This window comes from Panthera uncia (genome assembly GCF_023721935.1).
Source record: "Panthera uncia isolate 11264 chromosome E2 unlocalized genomic scaffold, Puncia_PCG_1.0 HiC_scaffold_19, whole genome shotgun sequence".
Lineage (NCBI taxonomy): Eukaryota > Metazoa > Chordata > Mammalia > Carnivora > Felidae > Panthera > Panthera uncia.
The window spans coordinates 4,599,931-4,621,705 of record NW_026057588.1 but is presented as its reverse complement, the minus strand read 5'-3'; the positions used below and the strand labels follow the sequence as shown (position 1 = coordinate 4,621,705).

At 43.1% G+C, this 21,775-nt stretch overlaps 2 protein-coding genes across 2 annotated transcripts in view; both read left to right on the top strand.

Annotated features, from left to right (window-relative positions):
• KIR3DL3 (killer cell immunoglobulin like receptor, three Ig domains and long cytoplasmic tail 3) overlaps nt 1–4,785 on the top strand; it is a 19,952-nt gene extending 15,167 nt beyond the window's left edge. The window contains 5 exon segments of the mRNA XM_049621524.1: nt 1,364–1,392; nt 1,394–1,432; nt 1,434–1,470; nt 2,454–2,506; nt 2,604–4,785. Coding sequence (XP_049477481.1) covers nt 1,364–1,392; nt 1,394–1,432; nt 1,434–1,470; nt 2,454–2,506; nt 2,604–2,759 — 314 coding nt within the window. The 3' untranslated portion in view covers nt 2,760–4,785.
• Nucleotides 3,281–21,743, top strand: FCAR (Fc alpha receptor). The gene is given in 8 exon segments (XM_049622272.1): nt 3,281–3,294; nt 4,000–4,073; nt 8,198–8,245; nt 8,656–8,691; nt 14,235–14,519; nt 16,634–16,921; nt 19,325–19,532; nt 20,425–21,743. Coding segments are annotated over 8 exon segments (1,011 nt in total). The 3' UTR covers nt 20,483–21,743.
• The last annotated feature ends 32 nt before the right edge of the window (nt 21,744–21,775 follow it).

Below are 21,775 nucleotides of genomic sequence, written 5' to 3'. Positions count from 1 at the left end.
TGACAAGAAGCGTTTAATTCTTTGAAGATTGTTGGAAAGATATCCCAGAGCTATCACCCAAGAAGACACTAAGGTGAGAATAATCTTATGCTCAAGGAAGAGTCTAAATGCTGCAGGGGAGGTGGAGAGAGTGACAAGATCAATGGAAGGAGACAGAGAGGAACCAGATTGTATAAAGGAGCTGAGTAAGAACAAGGAATGTGTGCTACATGTTCAGTCCCATTGCAAATCGTCTAAGCATCTACTGGGAATCCATATATGATTAATAGTGACTTATATGAAAATGGGTTGTAAGGCATATAACTGGGAGCCGAGAGACCACAGAAAATGCAATTGCCACCCTCCTGGTGAAGTGTGGTGCCAAGTTAGACACCAAATGAATGAAGTAGATAAATACAAGACATGTTCTTGAGGTAGAACCATTTGGAGGAGGTTCTGTTGGATATGGTTTTTCCTAGTTGCTTGCTCTTGGATTCATTCATTCCTTTGTGCAATTAATTTTCACTGCAACTAAGCCTATACTTGTCAGGAGAGAGGAATCATGTGGGGGGAAGTGTGTGCAAATGAGGATGCTTAGTGTAACAGTATAGTATACCAGAAATACAAAGGCACTTGGCTTCAAATAGTCATTTTTCTACTTCTGTATGATAAGCTCATTTATCTTCTATTTTATCCACAACAAAATGAGGTTAAATCTCCCCGTTTTAGGTTCTCTGTGTGGATGAGGTCAGGACAAAAACGTGAAAGCATTTCACATGCTTCTGCAACAGAGAAAGTGCTGTATACATGATGTAAATTGCCCCCACTCCATTCCGCTCACCTCAAACCTCTACCTCACCCCTACTCCCAGTCATCTGGGATATGATAGATCCCTTGGAGGTGAATACCAATACCCTTTTGAGTCAGTTCAAATCTTAGAGACAGGAACAAGCACTACTTAATTAAGACTGCTTAATTAAGAGTCAACTTTCCTCTTAATTCCCAAAAGGACTGGTTTTGTTGGATGAATGGACAACAAAATATGTTCAGTAATAGCTGGTAGAGAGGATCAGATGAGCAGTAACCTAATATATGACTCATGAGACCACGCAAAGCAAACACATCGCACTGTGCAGCCCTTGCTCACCCATTTTGTTATCATTTCCTGCCTGTACAACATAAAATAACTCTACTTACTTTTACTTTGGTTTCAACTTTTTCTTTTGTTAAATAATTTAGTCTTTCTTTTGTTAAAGAACGTTGTTCAATTCAGGGTTGAGGTAGAGATACTGTATGTATTTATCCAACAATCAATAGATGGGAGGCAATCAATAAAGGAGAGCTACTGTGATTTTCTCCTTCTTAGATTCACATCTTCCTGCAGGCAACCCCAGACACTTGCATGCTCTGGCTGGGCCCTTTAGTGGCCATCATCTTCCTCACCATCCTTCTTTTTTTTCCTCACTCATCGCTGGAGCCATGCCACAAAGAGTGAGTCTTGGGAAGAAGAGGCCAGTTTCCATCTAAGCAGAGCAGGGAGCTAGGATGAGAGTGCTCAGGTGTGAGTTCTCTGTTTGCAGGCTGATGCCTGGTTCAAGGCAGGAGCCACAGAGGTCAGGTTTTCTAGAGAGAACACCAGTGCCCTCCATCCTTATCAATGGAATGGAAATAGGGAGATATTAATGGGATGGGTCTGTGAACCTTTCGAGAGGTAGAATTTCTTTTTTTTTTTAACGTTTATTGATCTTTGAGAGAGAGAGAGAGAGAGAGAGAGAGAGAGAGAGAGCATGAGCGGGGGAGGGGCAGAGACAGAGGGAGACATAGAATCTGAAGCAAGCTCCAGGCTCTGAGCTGTCAGCACAGAGCCCGATGCTGGGCTCAAAGTCACGAAATGTGAGACCATGACCTGAGCTGAAGTTGGATGCTCAACTGACTGAGCCACCCAGGCGCCCCTAGAGAGGTAGAATTTCTGACTCTACTTTTTGGTAGTAATTCCAGGCAATACTGCACCTCTCTGGTTCCATCCATGTTGCTGAAAATGGCATGATTTCATTCTTTCTCATTGCCAGGTGGTATTCCATTGTGTATGCTGAGTGAAATAAGTCAGTCAGAGAAGGACAGATATCATATGTTTTCACTCATGTGGATCTTGAGAAACTTAACAGAAGTCCATGGGGGAAGGGAAGGGGAAAAAATAGTTACAAACAGAAAGAGAGGGAGGCAAACCACAAGAGACTCTTAAATACAGAGAACAAACTGAGGGTGGATGGGGGAGTGGAGGAGAGGAGAAAATGGGTGATGGGCATTGAGGAGGGCACTTGTTGGGATGAACACTGGGTATTTTTTGTAAGCCAATTTGACAATAAATTATATTTAAAAAAATACTGCACCTCTGTGCATGGGTATCTGTATCTATTAAATGAGGACCCAGAAATGCCCTTCCATGTGTTTTTGATGACTTCTATTCCCTACAGATGCTGCTATAATGAACAGAGAGCCTGAGGTGGACATAATGGTGAGTAGGGAGGTAGGTCCTCCTCAGCTCACCCTCTTCAGTGCAGTCTCACTTCCTCCTACTGCCCACAAATGTGTGCACACCGTCCTTCCCATTTACCATTATGCAGGATCCTCCAGCAGAAGACGCACAGGAGGTGACGTACACAGAGCTGGGTCATTGCATTTTCACACAGCAAAAAACCACCCCCACTTCCCAGGGGCCCAAGGAACACTCGAGTGATGCCAGTGTATACATGGAATTTGTAAGGCCAATCAAGGCTTGAATCCTATGCCTGAGCACACCCAGAAAGACCCCGAGGAGGCTTTAGACCCATGGACGCCATAGCTCTTTCTGAAACCTCGCTTGACAACTCCGTCCTAACAACAAATTATGTCTTCAGATTCATCTCACCCTAAGATGAGATAAAAACCTCAGGACCCCCTAGAAAACATTCGTAGGATTGTTGTCCTTGTTATTCTCATCTCTACCATCTATTCCCTAAGTCCTCTGCCCTGCTCTGTGCTATGGTTGTGTTATGGTAAAGCTTAGGAGCTGATCCCTATTGATTTTGACTTTGGCTTCCTTGCTGTCTGGCTCCATTGGACCCTGTCAATAGAGACCTCCCTGTAGTTATGCTGAGTCAATTTCTTACTTAGTGCTATCTTTAACTGCTACCATTTATATAACTCCACCTTAAAGTGAATTATCTACATACTGCCAAAATCAAGAATTATGATATTAAGAATTCTCCAAGACCATTTGCCTGTGACAGGACCAAATATCTTACCCATGAATTAAGACACGATGTATAGTGTGAAGTAATGTGTCCCCAGGCTAAGACTGTAAATAATTTTGTTCTTCATTGTTTACAGGGTAAACAACTGTATTGCTTTCACAGGCTAAAATGTGAAACACACTAGGGGGTCAGAGATGTGTTGTTGTTTTTTTTTAATGTTGATGGTCTTTTCTCATTACAGAAAAGACATTCATTCTTTGTATAAAAGTTGGAAAATAGATACAGAAAAAAGAAAAATCACCAATAAATTTATCATCAGATAATCATTTTAAACACTTGTTGCTTTAATTTTGGCTTAAAGTACTCATGTGTGTGGTTCGACAGAATTTTACGCATTTGCACCTTTGCAACCACTACCTGTGCCAAAATGTAGAATATTCTTAACACCCCAGAAAACTTTCTTGGCCCTTTTTGTGGGTAAGTTCTGACTTCCGTTACTATGCTACTATAAACAAATAAACAAAGCTATCATTTATCTATTAATCATCTTTCTTCCTAGCTATTACTGAATTTCACCTACATGGAACCATATACTATGTATTTTTGTGACTGGCACCTTTCGTTCAACATTATATGTTTGATATTTCATCACATCTTTGCATGTGAAAAATTATTTTCCATCCTGTGTAAGAATCCATTGTGTGACTATGTCACAATTATGTATCTAGTTGTGGTGAGTGTCCCAAACTCTGATGCCTTAATTTCTCACACTCTTATGTCCTTCCAGAACCATCCAGATAGATCTACCCAATCTTACTGGAATCCGGGAAGCCATGCTGGGGCAGGTCCAGGCATCCTCAAGTGAGAGATACTGGAAGCTCTGGTGGCCAGAGAGCACCTGGCTGGTGTCTCCATCATGGAGTCTGGCTCTCGCCCATCACCTTTGCAGCTAACTCCTTCAGGGCACATTAGGGAGTCCCACGCACCCCATGTCTCAATTTAGTATAGACGATTGCCCCCAAGGCTCAATCAAGGAAATCCAGTAGCAGGATGTGGATCTATCAGGATAATTCTGGAAAAAACAAAACAGTGCAAGAAATTAAGACATCAGAGTTTGGGAGACTTGGCAATATTTTGGATGCAGAACTAGCATCAAAGTTAACCTTGTTAGAGAACAACAGTGAAAATGACAGTTTCTGTGCAGCAATGACAGGAATTCACATTTTTGAGCACCTCTTCAACAAAATCTGTTTCACATATATTTCTTCAATGAATCTTTCTGTAAAATTTATCAGGGCTCCTTGTTATCTGTACTTTGCTAAGTAGGGAAATTCAAAGAGATTAAGTACCTTGTCAAAGGTCACACAACATGGCATGTTTGTTGACCATGATGGGGCCCCAAAAAGAAGACCCCTGAACCCAACCACTGTCTGGTGAAACCACCTCCTGTAAACATATATCATACCTTGGATTTAGGGGATTGGTCCAGGTATGGACTTTAAGACACACTTGGGTTTTGGAACCAGGGGAGACCTTGGGCTTGGCTCAAAAATATTTCCAGAAGTCAGATATTTTTTTTTTTAATATATGAAATTTACTGTCAAATTGGTTTCCATACAACACCCAGTGCTCATCCCAAAAGGTGCCCTCCTCAATACCCATCACCCACCCTGCCCTCCCTCCCACCCCCCATCAACCCTCAGTTTGTTCTCAGTTTTTAACGGTCTCTTATGCTTTGGCTCTCTCCCACTCTAACCTCTTTTTTTTTTTTTTTCTTTCCTTCCCCTCCCCCATGGTTTTCTGTTATGTTTCTCAGGATCCACATAAGAGTGAAACCATATGGTATCTGTCTTTCTCTGTATGGCTTATTTCACTTAGCATCACACTCTCCAGTTCCATCCATGTTGCTACAAAAGGCCATATTTCATTTTTTCTCCTTGCCACGTAGTATTCCATTGTGTATATAAACCACAATTTCTTTATCCATTCATCAGTTGATGGACATTTAGGCTCTTTCCATAATTTGGCTATTGTTGAGAGTGCCGCTATAAACATTGGGGTACAGGTGCCCCTATGCATCAGTACTCCTGTATCCCTTGGATAAATTCCTAGCAGTGCTATTGCTGGGTCATAGGGTAGGTCTATTTTTAATTTTCTGAGGAACCTCCACACTGCTTTCCAGAGCGGCTGCACCAATTTGCATTCCCACCAACAGTGCAAGAGGGTTCCTGTTTCTCCACATCCTCTCCAGCATCTATAGTCTCCTGATTTCTTCATTTTGGCCACTCTGACTGGCGTGAGGTGATATCTGAGTGTGGTTTTGATTTGTATTTCCCTGATAAGGAGCGACGAGCATCTTTTCATGTGCCTGTTGGCCATCCGGATGTCTTCTTTAGAGAAGTGTCTATTCATGTTTTCTGCCCATTTCTTCGAAGTCAGATATTTTTGTTCAGCACATGTTGCAGGGAAACCAAAGCTATTATTGAGAAAGGAAGTTGTTCAGCTTTCTCTATCAACAGTTTGTAGAGGGACCTGAACAAGGATGAGAGGACCTAACAGACAGACAGCACCCATGCATGGGTCAGTTCTGTGGGGCTCCTGGTTTCTGCACAACAGAGGTGTACAATAGCCAACGAAGGAAAGTAAGTGTATTAGGTCCTACTGAGATCTACAAGGGGAGGCATGGGGGAGTTACCTGGAACTCCCCAGAGACTGGGGCATGGACCCATAGCAATCACATGGACAACTGAGGTTTTCCACAACCTCAGTTTGAACACAAGGTTTCAGCTTGGATGCTAGGGTTAAGGCAAGAATTTGGAAAAGAGTTTAAGTCTCCATGTGACTTCTCTTACAGTGTTATGAATGAATATGAGAAGGCGAATCCTTCTCTCAGACCACAATGTCCTCTTTCTCAGTAGAGAAGTAAGAGGCTCCTTCCAGGGCACCTGGGAGGCAAAAAAAAAAAAAAAAAAAAAGGTGTTTAGGGATAAGTTTGATTCTGAGAACAAGTTGGCTGTTGAGATCCCAGGGAAGAGAAGATTAAAGAAAGGTTTTGGGGATTTGTGCCTAGAAAGATGTTCTAGAGACCTTCCCACTGGAATGATCTAGGTTCTGTGACCCTAAATGGGGTCTACATTCTGTAGAGCCTGAATTCCTCAAGGAAAGGATGCTGTGGAATGCATGAAGTTCAGTAATGTCCCAAAGCAAGTTCTGGTTCCTCAGCCTACACATGCCAGCAGACAACACAGGACACTTGTTCTCAGCTGGGGCAACATGGCTGTGTCCACACATGGACCATTATAATAGTGTCTGGAGACATTTTTAGTTGTCACGACTGTGGAGGGGGTTCTACTGGCATCTAGTGGACAGAAGCCAGGGATGCTTGTCAACATCCTGCAATGCCCAGGATGGTGCTCCCTGCCCCCCACCCCCGCACACACAGCAGAGAATCACTATCTAACCCTGTCAATAATGTTAAAGTTGAAAAAAAAAACCCAAAACCTTGTCTAGGATGCAATGCTGGTCACCATTTCCAAAAACTAGCTGAAAAATGTGCCATGAACCCCTGGAAAATGTGTTATACCCTGAGATAAACTCATTTTTTACAGCGATAAAGCCATGTTTTATTAGACAGTGACTCTGTGTGTGTGTGTGTGTGTGTATAGTAACATTTCCATGTACCCTCTGATATACAATATCAAATATTTCACATATCAGAATATACTAAGAAAAGTAGGTTTTGCCATTTCTCAAAACATATCCCTCATCTCTTTTCAGTTCCGCATTTCCCTCAAGAGTAAGTTCTATTGCAGAGGGCACCTGTTGGGATGAACACTGGGTGTTGTATGGAAACCAATTTGACAATAAATTTCATATTAAAAAATAAAATAATTTTTTAAAAAAGAGTAAGTTCTGACTTCTGTCGCTATGTTACTACAGACAAATAAGCAAATTCATCATCTATCACTGGAATATAACGTGTTTGTCATGTTCATTTTGTTCCAGGATGAAGTGACCAAGTAACCCTAGCATCTCCCCTGAAGGGTCCAAAACATGCTTCAGAGATGGATATTTTTTGGAGGTTTAGCATTTAGATTTTGCTTTGTGCTTTCTTAGGTGCAGTGTCTTTGGCAAAGTCACTTCTCTTAAAGACTCATTTTCACTATTTTTAAAATCTGTCAGTGGTGTCTTCCAAAAGATGGGAGAGGCCCAGGACACTTGGTGTATTGAAAGGCAAGAGTGATGTATTACAGTTAAAATGAGGTGTACTTGGTAGAGAATTTGATTTGGAATATTTGGCTTCCCATCCTTGAAGAATTAGTGATGCCAGGAGTCTACAGCTAACTACAGCTAGTCTACATCTAACTATCTATATGCCCCACAATCTGTATCTAGATGTATAGATAGATGGAGATATGGATATATGGATAAGTATAGGCATAGGAGTTTCTTTCTTTACAGATGATGAATAGCTCCTGAAAAGATTCCCCTACATGCTGGCATTGAGAAAATCCCAGTGCAAGAGTATACTCTCTTGCTAGTCAAGCCCAAGTGGATATACTCAGTCCCTGAATTCCAGAGAAGGTACATGGGTCCATAACAGGCAAGGCCACATGGCTGTTGACTAATGGTCCAATGGAGAAGAACCTCTGTCTCTATGGCACCATCTTACATTCTGCCCCAGAGCCTTCCACTTGGTTGTGGGATCTGGTTTGAATAAGGATTTGAGCTCATTAGACATTGGTCAAGGAAAACACTCACTTCTCATCGGAAATTTAAACAGGACGTTTGGTCTCCTTCAGACCCCACCCAAGAGCTATCCAGAGCTAAGTTCTTTAGGAAGGAACCATTACTTGTGAGGCAATAGATGTAGGAATTCTCCAACAAGGAACTCTTACCTCATACTTCCTGCTGATTTATCTTACTGTTTTATGAGGATCTGTCATTCTGCTAATGTGCCCCAACAAGAGACTAACTGGGCTGAGGCTCTGACAGAATCAGGGCCCCCAGAGACACCATCCATCTCTGTCTCGGTGAGTCCTGTAATGCAAGTGGGTCAGGGGGGGAAGATGTCCCAAAACTGTCCATGTCCTCTTACTATGAGGACTCAGTGACTTTAGTGGCTGCCAGGGAGATTCTGGCCTCCTTAGTAGAGAGTTGGGCCTTGTTCAGATGTCTGTAACTGTGTCTGTTCAAGTCCAAGTGGCTTGTGGGGCCTGTTCAACCCACATCATGCTGTCTAGAGATCCATGGTGGGTCCAGAGTTCCTATAGATGAGAGCCTTGTGTCCTGGAATCTAGGAGGTAAAACTAAAAGATGAACCTGAAAACTATCCTTTCGGGGGAAAAAATTGACACCCTGCATGTCATTAGTCAGCATGAATTGGAACAAGGACTACTGTTGAAACTGGAAAACTGATCTTTTGTGAATCTCTCTCTTCCAGCGCTCTGTCTGAGCCAGAATCTTTGGGCACAGGAAGGTAAGTGTTCCCCTAAATCTTTCCCAGACACCTTCTACTTTGGAACAGAAGGGTTGAAAAGGCAGTCAAAAGCCCAAATGAATTCCAATTTTACTCCCCATTTAAGCCATCTCTGCTGTGCCCCCCTCTCCAGACCCCTCAAAAGCATCATACTCAGCCCTGGGTTTAGTGATTGCTTCCATGAGGCTGTCGGTTCCATATCTAAGACATGTATTTCACTGAATGTTCACAACTCCAAGGGTGAGGAAGTTGGGAGCCATCAGTGATTGCCCAATATCTGTCCCTATGTCAGACCTACTTGTTTTCACAACCTGATTCTCTCCACTCTCTCCACTTTGCTTCACTCAGCAAGATGTTGCCTTAGTCCTGCCCTCCTGTGCAGTCTGTGTACTAGTATGAAGTAGCTCTCAATTACAACTGTATAGTCAGTCACCTCTGTTACTGCCTTGGATGGAATCCCATGTCTATCCATGTCTTTTCTCTTCCAGTTCCTTCTAAAGACTGTAGTCTGAATTACTTGTGTGTTTAAAACACAAGTATGTTTATCACCTTCATAGAACCCATCAGGGGTTTAACTTCAGATAAACCTACTGACATGGCCATGGCCGTGGCTCCCTAGCTGTGCTGGGCTGCTTCTGCTCCCCCAAGCCCATTTTCCATTCTCCCACCGAGTCTCTGCTTCTCAATCACTCTGACCTTATTTTCATGTGTCCCATACTTATTTGTACTTTATTATCCAGGACCTTCTCCTGTTGTTCCTGTGATCCACAATGCTCCTAACCTGTCTGTCCACATCGCCTAGGCTACTCATCTTCATGTATCAGCTGAGCCCTCACATCTGTTATCAGATTTCCAAGATCTGTGTCTCTGTACTGCAGACTGTGTGTCATGACCTGTGATTATATACTTGCCTATTTTTTTAATGTTTATTTTTGAGAGAGAAACAGAGCAAAATGGGAGAGGAGCAGAGAGACAGGGGGACACAGAATCCGAAGCCTCCAGGCTCTGGGCTGTCAGCACAGAGCCCGACGCAGGGCTTGAACTCACAGACTGCGAGATCGTGACCTGAGATGAAGTCAGACGCTCAACCAACTGAACCACAAGTGCCCCTACACTTGTCTATTTTTAAGAGTAGTACCTGACATTTCCCATATTATCATTCCCCTAAAGGTCTTTAACCTCCATGCTTTTGGAGGTTTTCCAGACTTTTTCCTGTGGTTGATTTCAAGCTTCATAGCATTGTGGTCTGAAAGTATGCATGGTATAATTTCAATTCTTGTAAACTTATGAAGGGCTGTTTTGTGACCCAGTATATGATCTATCTTGGAGAATGTTCCATGTGCACTCGAGAAGAAAGTATATTCTGTTGCTTTGGGATGCAGAGTTCTAAATATATCTGTCAAGTCCATCTGATCCAATGTATCATTCAGGGCCCTTGTTTCTTTATTGACTGTGTGTCTAGATGATCTATCCATTTCTGTAAGTGGGGTGTTAAAGTCCCCTGCAATGACCACATTCTTATCAATAAGGTTGCTTATGTTTATGAGTAATTGTTTTATATATCTGGGGGCTCGGGTATTTGGCGCATAGACATTTATAATAGTTAGCTCTTCCTGGTGGATAGACCCTGTGATTATTATATAATGCCCTTCTTCATCTCTTGTTACAGCCTTTAATTTAAAGTCTAGTTTGTCTGATATAAGTATGGCTACTCCAGCTTTCTTTTGGCTTCCAGGAGCATGATAAATAGTTCTCCATCCCCTCACTCTCAATCTAAAGGTGTCCTCAGATCTAAAATGAGTCTCTTGTAGACAGCAAATAGATGGGTCTTGTTTTTTTATCCATTCTGATACCCTATGTCTTTTAGTTGGCGCATTTAATCCATTTACATTCAGTGTTATTATAGAAAGATATGGGTTTAGAGTCATTGTGATGTCTGTATGTTTTATGCTTGTAGTGATGTCTCTGGTACTTTGTCTCACAGGATCCCCCTTAGGATCTCTTGTAGGGCTGGTTTCGTGGTGACAAATTCCTTCAGTTTTTGTTTGTTTGGGAAGACCTTTATCTCTCCTTCTATTCTAAATGACAGACTTGCTGGATAAAGGATTCTCGGCTGCATATTTTTTCTGTTTAGCACACTGTAGATATCGTGCCAAGCCTTTCTGGCCTGCCAAGTTTCAAAGGAGAGATCAGTCACGAGTCTTATAGGTCTCCCTTTATAAGTGAGGGCACGTTTATCCCTTGCTGCTTTCAGAATTTTCTCTTTATCCTTGTATTTTGCCAGTTTCACTATGATATGTCGTGCAGAAGATCGATTCAAGTTACGTCTGAAGGGAGTTCTCTGTGCCTCTTGGATTTCAATGCCTTTTTCCTTCCCCAGTTCAGGGAAGTTCTCAGCTATAATTTGTTCAAGTACCCCTTCAGCACCTTTCCCTCTCTCTTCCTCCTCTGGGATACCAATTATGCGTATATTATTTTTTTTTAGTGTATCACTTAGTTCTCTAATTTTCCCCTCATACTCCTGGATTTTTTTATCTCTCTTTCTTTCAGCTTCCTCTTTCTCCATAACTTTATCTTCTAGTTCACCTATTCTCTCCTCTGCCTCTTCAAGCCGAGCCATCGTGGATTCCATTTTGTTTTGCATTTCGTTTAAAGCGTTTTTCAACTCCTCGTGACTGTTCCTTAGTCCCTCGATCTTTGTGGCAAGAGATTCTCTGCTGTCCTGTATACTGTTTTCAAGCCCAGCGATTAATTTTATGACTATTATTCTAAATTCACTTTCTGTTATATTATTTAAATCCTTTTTGATCAGTTCATTAGCTGTTGTTATTTCCTGGAGATTCTTCTGAGGGGAATTCTTCCGTTTGGTCATTTTGGAGAGTCCCTTGCGTGGTGAGGACCTGCAGTGCACTTCCCCTGTGCTGTGGTGTATAACTGGAGTTAGTGGGCGGGGCCGCAGTCCGACCCGATGTCTGCCCCCAGCCCACTGCTGGGGCCACAGTCAGACTGGTGTGTGCCTTCTCTTCCCCTCTCCTAGGGGCGGGATTCACTGTGGGGTGGCGTGTCCCGTCTGGGCTACTTGCACACTGCCAGGCTTGTGTTGCTGGGGATCTGGCGTATTAGCTGGGGTGGGTAGGCAAGGTGCACGGGGGGTGGAGGGGCAGGCTTAGCTCACTTCTCCTTAGGTGATCCACTCCAGGAGGAGCCCTGTGGCAGCGGGAGGGAGTCAGATCCGCTGCCGGAGGTTTGGCTCCACAGAAGCACAGAGTTGGGTGTTTGCGCGGAGCGAGCAAGTTCCCTGGCAGGAACCGGTTCCCTTTGGGATTTTGGCTGGGGGATGGGCGGGGGAGATGGCGCTGGCGCCTTTGTTCCCCGTCAAGCTGAGCTCTGCCGTCCGGGGGCTCAGCAGCTCTCCCTCCCTTTGTCCTCCAGCCTTCCCGCTTTCCGAGCAGAGCTGTTAACTTATGACCTCCCAGACGCTAAGTCGGGTTTGCTGTTGGAACACAGTCTGTCCGGCCCCTCCGCTTTTGCCAGCCAGACTCGGGGGCTCTGCTTGGCCGGCGAGCCGCGCCTCCGCCCCGGCTCCCTCCCGCCAGTCCGTGGAGCGGGCACCGCCTCGCCGCCCTTCCTACCCTCTTCCGTGGGCCTCTAGTCTGCGCTTGACTCCGGAGACTCCCTTCTGCTAATCCTCTGGCGGTTTTCTGGGTTCTTTAGGCAGGTGTAGGTGGAATCTAAGTGATCGGCAGGACGCGTTGTGAGCCCCGCGTCCTCCTACACCGCCATCTTCCGGAACTCTCCTCCCCTAAAGGTCTTAACCAGGTTGTTTAGGTCAGGGTTTCCCAACCTCAGTCCTATTGACATTTGGGAGCAGGTGTTGTTTGGAGGGAAGTCCTGTGCATTGTAAGATCCCTGGCCTTTACCCAGAAGATGCCAACGGTGCCTTCTGCCCCCATGTGACAACCAAAAATGTCCCTAGGCATTACCGAATTGTCCCCTGGGAGGCAAAATTGCCTCCTGTTGAGAACCACTGGTTTAGGTCATTATATTAAATAAACATTGTATCTGCATTAATGGAGATATCCATGATCTCTTCATCTGTTTTGGAAGAACAAAAGCATGGAGGTATTGGTGAATGAATACTATTAAATAAAAGGAAGTCCTGCAATTTTTGGTAAATACAGTCAACACCTTCCACAGCCACCTATAGCAAGTTGGTCTTCCTTCACAGCAATCCTCATGAGAATGGCAAATTCCCTTTCTACCCCCCCAACCCCTCCTCACAGAGCTGCAGTTGAGCACACCACTATCAGGTCTAAAAGAGATGATACACCTTGATAAAGGAACCAGCAGGCTTGGAGTTGTTCATGAGGGTTGCCATGGCAACGGAACACCAAACAGACTTTGTGGCAGACTAGTGGTTGCTAAGGGCTGTGGGAAGGTAGAGTGGGGAGTGACCTCTTGGTGTATACAGGGTCTCCTTCGGGGTGATAAAAATGCAAGAAGATAGAGGTGATGATTGGACAACATTGTGAATGCGCCAAATGCCACCGAATCATACACTTTAAAAATGGTTAATTGTATGTTATGTGAACTTAATCTCAAAAAGAAAATGAACATGTGAAAAGGAAGGGGTTCAGTTCCTCAAAAGGCTAAACATAGAATTATCATGTGATCTAACAATTCCACTCCTACATATACAACCAAAGGAATTGAAAACAGGAACTTGAACAGAGATTTGTACACCAATGGTCACAGCAGCATTATTCACAATAGCGAAAGATAGAAACAATCCAAATATTCATTGGCATGAGTGGATAATCAAAATGTGGTCTACACATACAAGGGAATGTGACTTGGCCATCAAAAAGAAGGGTATTCTGACATGTGGTACACATGCATGAACCTCAAAGATATTATGCTAAGTGCAGTACACCAGACATGGAAAAACAAATACTGTATTTGATACGGGGTACCTTGAATGGGCAAATTCATAGACAGGAAGTAGATCAGATGTGGAAAGAGGGAGTTATTGCCTAATAATTACAGAGTTTCTGTTTGGAGTCATGAAAAAATTCTGAAAATAGAGGTCATGGTTGTGCAATATGATGAATGTAATTAATTCCACTGAACTGTACATTTAAAAAATGGTCGAGAGGCACCTGGGTGGCCCCGTGCATTGAGCAGCTGACTCGATTTCAGCTCAGGTCATGATCCCAGGGCCATGGGATTGAGCCCCGGGTTGGGCTCCATGATGAGCATGAAGCCTCCTTGGGATTCTCTTTCTCTCTCCTTCTGCCCCTCTGTCCCACTCGTGCTCTCACTTTCTCTAAAATAAAAAAAAAAAATTAATGGTTGAAATGGTGAATTTTATGTTATATATATTTTACTACAATTGAAATATACCAAAAAAAGGAAAAGATTTTAAAAAGGAAGGAATCCTGGGTCTTTCAGACCTTAACTTATTTGCATTTCCCCCACAGATAAGAAAAGCACTATAGTTTCTCCATGGCCGGCACCTGACTCTGGGCTCTATTTTCTTCCAGGGTGTTTTCCCATTCCTATTATATCTGCCACACCTGGTTCTGTGATTCCCTGGAAGGAGTCTGTGAAGATCCTGTGTTGGGGGACTCCTGAGTCTTACTTGTACCAACTGGAAATCCTGAGAAACTCCACATTTGAGGTGGTAGAGAAGAAATTGGGATTTCAGGAGAAGGCTGAATTCCTCATTAGCCACATGAATACCAACACTGCAGGGCGTTATCAGTGCCAATATAGGAAAGAGTACAAATTATCAGAGCACAGCAAAACCCTGGAGCTGGTGGTGACAGGTGAGGACACATCCAGCGTCTCCAGCCCTTGGGTGTTGTTTCTTTCTTATTCTTTCAAAGGCTTTACTTTTAGAACAGTTTGGGTTTACAGAAAAGTTGAGAAGATAAGACAGAGGCATTCCCATAGACCTGTCACCCACTCTCCCCTGCTGTTAACATCTTCCATTAGTATGGACTTTTCTTCCTATTAATGAACCAATATGGATAACTTAGCATGCACTGAAGTCCACAGTTTATTTAGATTTCCTTAGCTTTTATCCAGTGTCCTTCATCTGTCCCAGGATCCTATCCCACGCTGCATAGAGTTATCATGTCTGCTTAGGTTCCCCTAGGATGTGGAAGTTTTAAGGAGTGCTGGTCAGGTATTTTGTACAATGCCCCAATATTGGAAGTTGTCTGGTGGTTTTTTTTTTTTTTTTTAATCTTAGTTTTTTTTAAACCTAAGTTTACTTACTTTTTTTTTTAATGTTTTATTTATTTTTGAGACAGAGACAGAGCATGAGCAGGGGAGGGGCAGAGAGAGAGACACACACAGTATCCAAAGCAGGCCCCAGGCTCTGAGCTGTCAGCACAGAGCCCGACGTGGGGCTTGAACTCAAGAACTGTGAGATCATGACCTGAGCCGAAGTCAGACGCTTAACCGACTGAGCCACCCAGGTGCCCCGTTGTCTGGTGTTTTAAGACAAGGGTCATTAGATCACTGTGAGGGAGACCACAGAAGCACAGTAACATTTTCACCACATCACACTGAGGGTACATACCATGCAAATGAATATGGCTGTTGATGCTGAGATTGAGCACCTGGCTGAGGTGGCATAGGCAGGTTTCTCTCCCAACCCTTTCCATATGGAAGGAAATCATTATATGCAGCCTGTACCTGAGGCGGGTGAGGTAGTTATGCTCCCTATGCTCCCTGCATGAATCCAGCCCTTGGTTTTAAGCCCTCTCTATTCAAGGTGGCTTGACCCCGTGCTTCTAGAAGCATCTTTTTTCTAGAAGAGTCCACCCTGAATTTCTACCTGCTGACATTCTTTTTACATAATGTCGACTCTCTCTGTCCCTGACATAGCTCCTCAAATTCTTTGGATACTATCCGCCCTTTTCCTTAACATGTGGCTTGTGATATTGTGATTTATAGTAAGAACTATATATATGGTCTTCATTCCTGTTCCTGGCACAGAGCTCCTAAATCCCTTGGAATTTCCTGAGTTATATGAATGACAAAGATGTTTTGATATTCCTAACAACCCCCTGTTGACCACTCCTGAGGTTATGTCAAAGAGATAACTTTTGGACTACCTCCAAGGAGAGGAGAGGGGGTGGAGATTGAATCAATCACCAATGGCCAAAGGTTCAATCAATCATGCCTATGTAATGAAGCCTCCATAAGAACCCAAAAGGAAAGAATCCAGGTTGGTAAGCACAAGGAGGTACTGGTAGAGCAGGGAACAAGGATATGGCACCTGGGCCTTATTTACCTCTACCATTTGGCTGTCCCTGATTTCATCCTTTAGAATAAACCAGTGATCTAGCGGGTAAACTGATTTCTTGAGTCCTATAAGCCATTCTAGCAAATTAAGCGAACCCAAGGAAGGAGTTCTGGGAACTTCTGATTTATAGCCATTCCGTCAGAAGCACAGGTGACAGCAAGGGCTTGTGATTGGCATCTGAAGTGGGGGTGGTCTCATAGGACTGAGCTCCTAACCTATGGGATCTGAGGTTATCTCCAGGGAGATAATGTCAGAATTAAGTTGAATTATGGGATGCCCATTGGGTGTCTCAGAATTTCCTGGTGGTGTGGGGGAAAGCCCCACAGGTTGTAATTGGGAACAGAATCATGTGGGTCTTGTGGCTTTAGAAACAAGATCTCTATCTCTTGAAAATGGTATCTCACCCAAGTCTCACAGGCTGCTTGTTTGCTCAGCCCTGTCTGCAATAATTTGGGACAGAGTATATGTCCTGGGGTAGGAAAATGGGAAGTTCCCAGCTCCCATTCCTTTGAATCAAGGAATATCAGCATCTTGCCTTCCCTTAGGATGGACCCAACATGAGTGTTGAGGATAAAGGGAAAAGGATGAAAAATCTTGCTAATAGCTCACTCTCTTTTCTTTAAGGCTTGTACGACAAACCCTCCCTCTCAGCGGTGCAGGGCATGGTGGTGATGCTGGGAGAGAATATTTCCCTGCAGTGCAGCTCAACAGACATCCCATTTGATAGATTTTTACTGACCAAAGAAGGAGGAGCCACCCTGTCACAGCACCAAAATGGGGTACACCAAGGCAACTTTATTCTAGGCCCTGTGAACCACAACTTCTCAGGGAACTAAAGGTATTATGGTTGGTACAGTGGCAGCCCTTATGTGTGGTCAGCCCCCAGTGATGCCCTGGGGCTTATGGTCACAGGTAGGTGCACCCCAGCCCAGCCCTGAATCCTCCTCTTGGGGCCTTGGCATTAGGCAGGAATATGGAAAAGTACACTGAGAAAAAACAGTGGGGTAGTAGAGGGCCATTAAGCAGAGGACTGTGAAGAGAAAAAGACTTTCATCCACATCCCATTCAACATTCACATCCTCTCCTAGAGTTCTGTAGACAGCGCCCTTTAAAAACGTGGTCTGGGGGCACTTGGGTGGCTCAGTCAGTTGAGTGTCTGACTTCGGCTCAGGTCATGATTTCACAGCTCATGAGTTTGAGCTCCGAGTCTGGCTCTGTGCTGACATCTCAGAGCCTGCAGCCTGCTAAGGATTCTGTGTTTCCCTCTCTCTCTTTCTGCCCCTCTCCCACTCATGCCCTCTCTCTCTCTCTCTCTCTCTCAAAAATAAATAAACATTAAAGAACAATTAAAAAAAAACATGTGGTCTGTTGAGAATGGAGAGTCCAACGTTTAGAATCATGTTAAGGGGTGTGGTTGAGACATAGATCCCAGACACCACCTTAGACTAACCCACTTCTCTTTTTTCATATGCTTAGCTGCATCTGGGAACCCTTAAACTGACCTTCAGTACTAGACTCCACTCTGAGTGATTGGCTAGAAACTCTAGCATAAGCCAAATTATTATACTGTTTGCATTACTCAGCTCAGCGAGAGAAGACAAGTTCGAGCAAAAGAAAGTAACTGCGGACCGCTGAGTGGGGCGACCGCATTCATCTCCTGTGGCCACTTTGTCCAATCACTCCACAAGCTGAGCAGATACAGTAGTCATGGCTCTGTAAGATCATGCAGGCTAGAGTGCTCTTTTCATTTAACAGTGCATGGATAGTTGGGCATCGATGGAGGAGGAGCGAATCAATTAGCCTTTTTCTTTAGATAGTCACCTTGTCTTGTTTTAAAAATCATCTGTCCCAGTGTTGGGATGATACTATCTTGTATTATCTTCTAATCTGAAAATCCAAATCCGTTTGAAATTAATTTCTGTATTTATTAATGTCTATTTATTTTTGAGAGAGGGAGAGGGAGAGCACGAGTGGGGGAGGGGCAGAGAGAGAAGGGGACAGAGGGTTTGAAGCAGACCCTGCTCTGACAGCGGGGCTTGAACTCACGAACCATGAAATCATGACCTGAGCTAAAGTCGGACTTAACCGACTGAGCCACCCAGGTGCCCCTAATTTCTGTATTTTAACCAGAGAGAGTTACTACAATTTATGAGCACTGTAATCTCACAGTACTTTATTAATTCCTGGCACATAGGCCTATGAAGCCCATATAACAAATGAAGAAAATTTTCTTAAAGTTTCAGTGAACAGCAATGTCTAGTGAACAGTCACACAAGAGTGGAGATAAATTTTACCAAAGATTATATGAAGACTTTCTCCTAGCTACTTCCCAGATACCAACAGTACCATATCCTTTGTCACGCATGGAAGAGGAACACCAATTGTTATGTGGGGTGAGGAAAGTATAGAGAAAATGTACTATTCTGAATACATGAAGGTGTTGCAAGGCTGTGGGTTTTTAAATTTAATTTATTTATTTAAATTCAAGGTAGTTAACATACATTGTAGTCTTGGCTTCAGGAGTAGAACCCAATGATTCATCACTTACATATGATACCCAATACTCATCCCAACAAGCGTTCTCCTTAATATCTATCACCCATTTGGCTCACCACCCCACCCCACAACCTCCTCTCCAGCAACACTCAGGTTGTTCTCTGTATCTAAGAGTCTCTTATAGTTTGCCTCCTCTCTGTTTTTCTTATTTTTCCTTTCCTTCCTATATGTTCATCTTTTGTGTTTCTTAAATTCCATATATGAATGAAATCATACGATATTTGTCTTTCTCTGACGGACTCATTTTGCTTAGCATAATACACTTTGGTTGGATCTATGTTGTTGCAAATGGCAAGATTTCATTCTTTTTTATCACTGAGTAATATTCTATTGTATATACATACCACATCTTTGTATCCATTCACCAGTCAATGGGCATTTGGGCTCTTTCCATACTTTGGCTATTATTGATTGTGCTTCTATAAACATTGGAGTGCATGTAGGGGATATAGCTCAGGAGCAGAACATTTGACTGCAAGGCTTTGACTAGACTTTGAGGGAAATTACTACATGAAGAGGGATTCAAGAGCCAACACAACATCCCCATAATCACCTCCTTTCCTGTTCACAAGATGCCCCTTGGATCCAGGCTCACAGACTAAGTATGGCACTCGTGAATGCATGAGCTTATTGGGCGGGGGCGGGGGGGAGGGTTAGTGGAAGCACAAATAGGGAAATGAGCTCCTTTTCAGGGCTCTGTGTTGGGATGAAATGGAACATGACCAATGATTGCTCATCTCCTTTGAATTATGTCCACAGATATAATGAACCAAGATTACACAATGGAGAATTTGATCCGTATGGGCATGGCAGGACTGGTCCTTGTGGCTCTCTTGGCCATAGTCATTGGAAATTGGCACTGCCATAAGGTTCCAAACAAGGAAGACTGGCCATATTTTCCTGAACTGAGCCGGAGTAAACGCAAATGTCAGACTGGACCTTTGGACAAAGCCTTAAGAGACACCAGGTAGCCACCTGTCACTGAAAGAGAAATGAGTCAGCACTTGTGGAGCCCTGAAGAACTACTGGGAGAACATAAGGGAGAAAGAGGCACTGACAATTTTGGATCCATTTTCAAACCAATCCAATCGTATTCTCTTATATGTATCTAATACAGTTGTACACCACTTTTCTAGATTTGGTGATAAAATCCTTGGTACAGTCTTGTCTGTGATAAAAATTATTCAACGTATTCCTAGTTCTCAATCCTGACTTTTTTTCCAGCCTCTACAGAAGGTCTGGCTCAAGACTTTAATCTGTCTTAAATTTATCAGCCAAACCAGGTACCCTTACATCCTCCTAGGTAAGACCTTAACATTCAGAATGCCATTAATTATTAATACCACCAATTAATTATTAATACTGTCCATTCAACATACCATATTTCCCATGACATGAGTGCTTCTAGTTTTCCCTACGATGACATCTGCGTATTAACACATGCTTTCCCTGTTGTTAAAAAGACTTTCCTGTTCTTATGAAACTAACATTTCAAGATGTCTCATGCCTCCAATGCAAAGTTGATAGACTTGTGAAAACAGCCCCAACAAGCATCTCCTCTGGGTTATCTCAGTCCTTTGAGCTGCTTAGTCTATTGAATCATCTCTTTGTAGTATCTATCGTGAGGTATGCAAAACATAAAATACTGGAAATATTTATTGAGATTATGAACAAATAAGTTGATGAAGGACATGTTAGATATTGGGCCAGATAAAACCATGAGGAAGTGCCACAGTTTCAGAGGAAGGCTAATCAGAGACTTTACATCAGAGCCAGGATTTGGACCTGAGAGATGCAATGAGATTTGATTCCACAGAGAGATAGGATCAACCTCACACACTTGGTTGTGTCCACACCAGGGCCTTGTGTGGAAAAGCATACTGTAAACCTGGGAATAAAAAGACCCTCCCCTCCTAGAAAAAGACTACGTTGTCTGGTAGCCATGATGACAAAAAGCCGCCGGAGCCAGTTTTTCACCCATCAGCAATGACCACTCCCCTCAATGAAAAATGCCCTGGTGGTTCAACCAATCAGCTCCTTGCTTCTAAATGTCAGCCAATCAGAAACGGATTTACTTCAGTAACTGCACCTGTGAGTGACAGCCAACCCTTCAGAAGGGAAACAAAAGTAATATAAAAACAGGGAGGGGGACAAAACATAAGAGACTCTTAAATACGAACGAAGAGTTACTGGAGGGATTGTGGGAGGGGGGATGGGCTAAATGGGGGAGGGGCATTAAGGAATCTACTCCTGAAATCATTGTTTCACTACATGCTAACTAATTTGGATGTAAATTTTACAAAATAAAAAATAAAAAATAAAATAAAGTCCCCCTTCAATAAACATCTTTTACAGATGATGCCAATCCACAAGAGGCCCTGAGAATCCATATTTCCCAAAAACCCTGTAGGCTCTGCTCAGAGACTCAGAGGCATCATGTCTAGCCAGCGTAACTCCCCTAACAGAGTAAAAATAAATTCTGCTTTGCCTTTTTTATTCCAGGCACTGAATGGTGAGTGCATTTACCTTTGATAGTTCATATATTGGGCTGATTTAGGTTAAATGGAAGGCGTGGCTTGGGGAAAAGAGTATGAGGACTTATATTCCATGACCTTCACCTCTATGTTGGGCTTTATGTTAGTCATTTCATTTACAAAAGCTTACTACAGCCCTGTGAATTTTATTTTAATCAATCCGTGTGTCACATGAACAAACAGAGGCTTAGAAATGATATGATTTGAAGGGCGCCAGGCCGGCTCAGCAGTGGAGTGTGCAACACTTGATCTCAGGGTTGTGAGTTTGAGCCCCATATTGGGTGTAGAGATTACTTAAAAATGAAACGTACTGCACACTACTGAACTGTACACTTAGACTTGGCAAAGATGGTGAATTTCATGTTATGTATTTTTTTGCTACAATAAAAAAGTAGTTAAAATGGTAAAATTTGGTTATGTATATTTTACCACAATTTGCAAAAAGTTGACCCATAAATGACCAGCAATAAAATATTGCAAACTTCGTGAAGAAACAAAGAACCCTCAAAATATAATGGGAGAACTAGCACGCCAAAACACTTGAGATATAGAACTGTCATTATGCATGTGTAAATTATTAAAATAGTAAGTAGAGAGGAAACCCATCAGGAAACTGAGGCTAGACCCATTCTCTAAAGTCCAGATCCCACCCCAACTAGGGCCATGCCATGGAGAT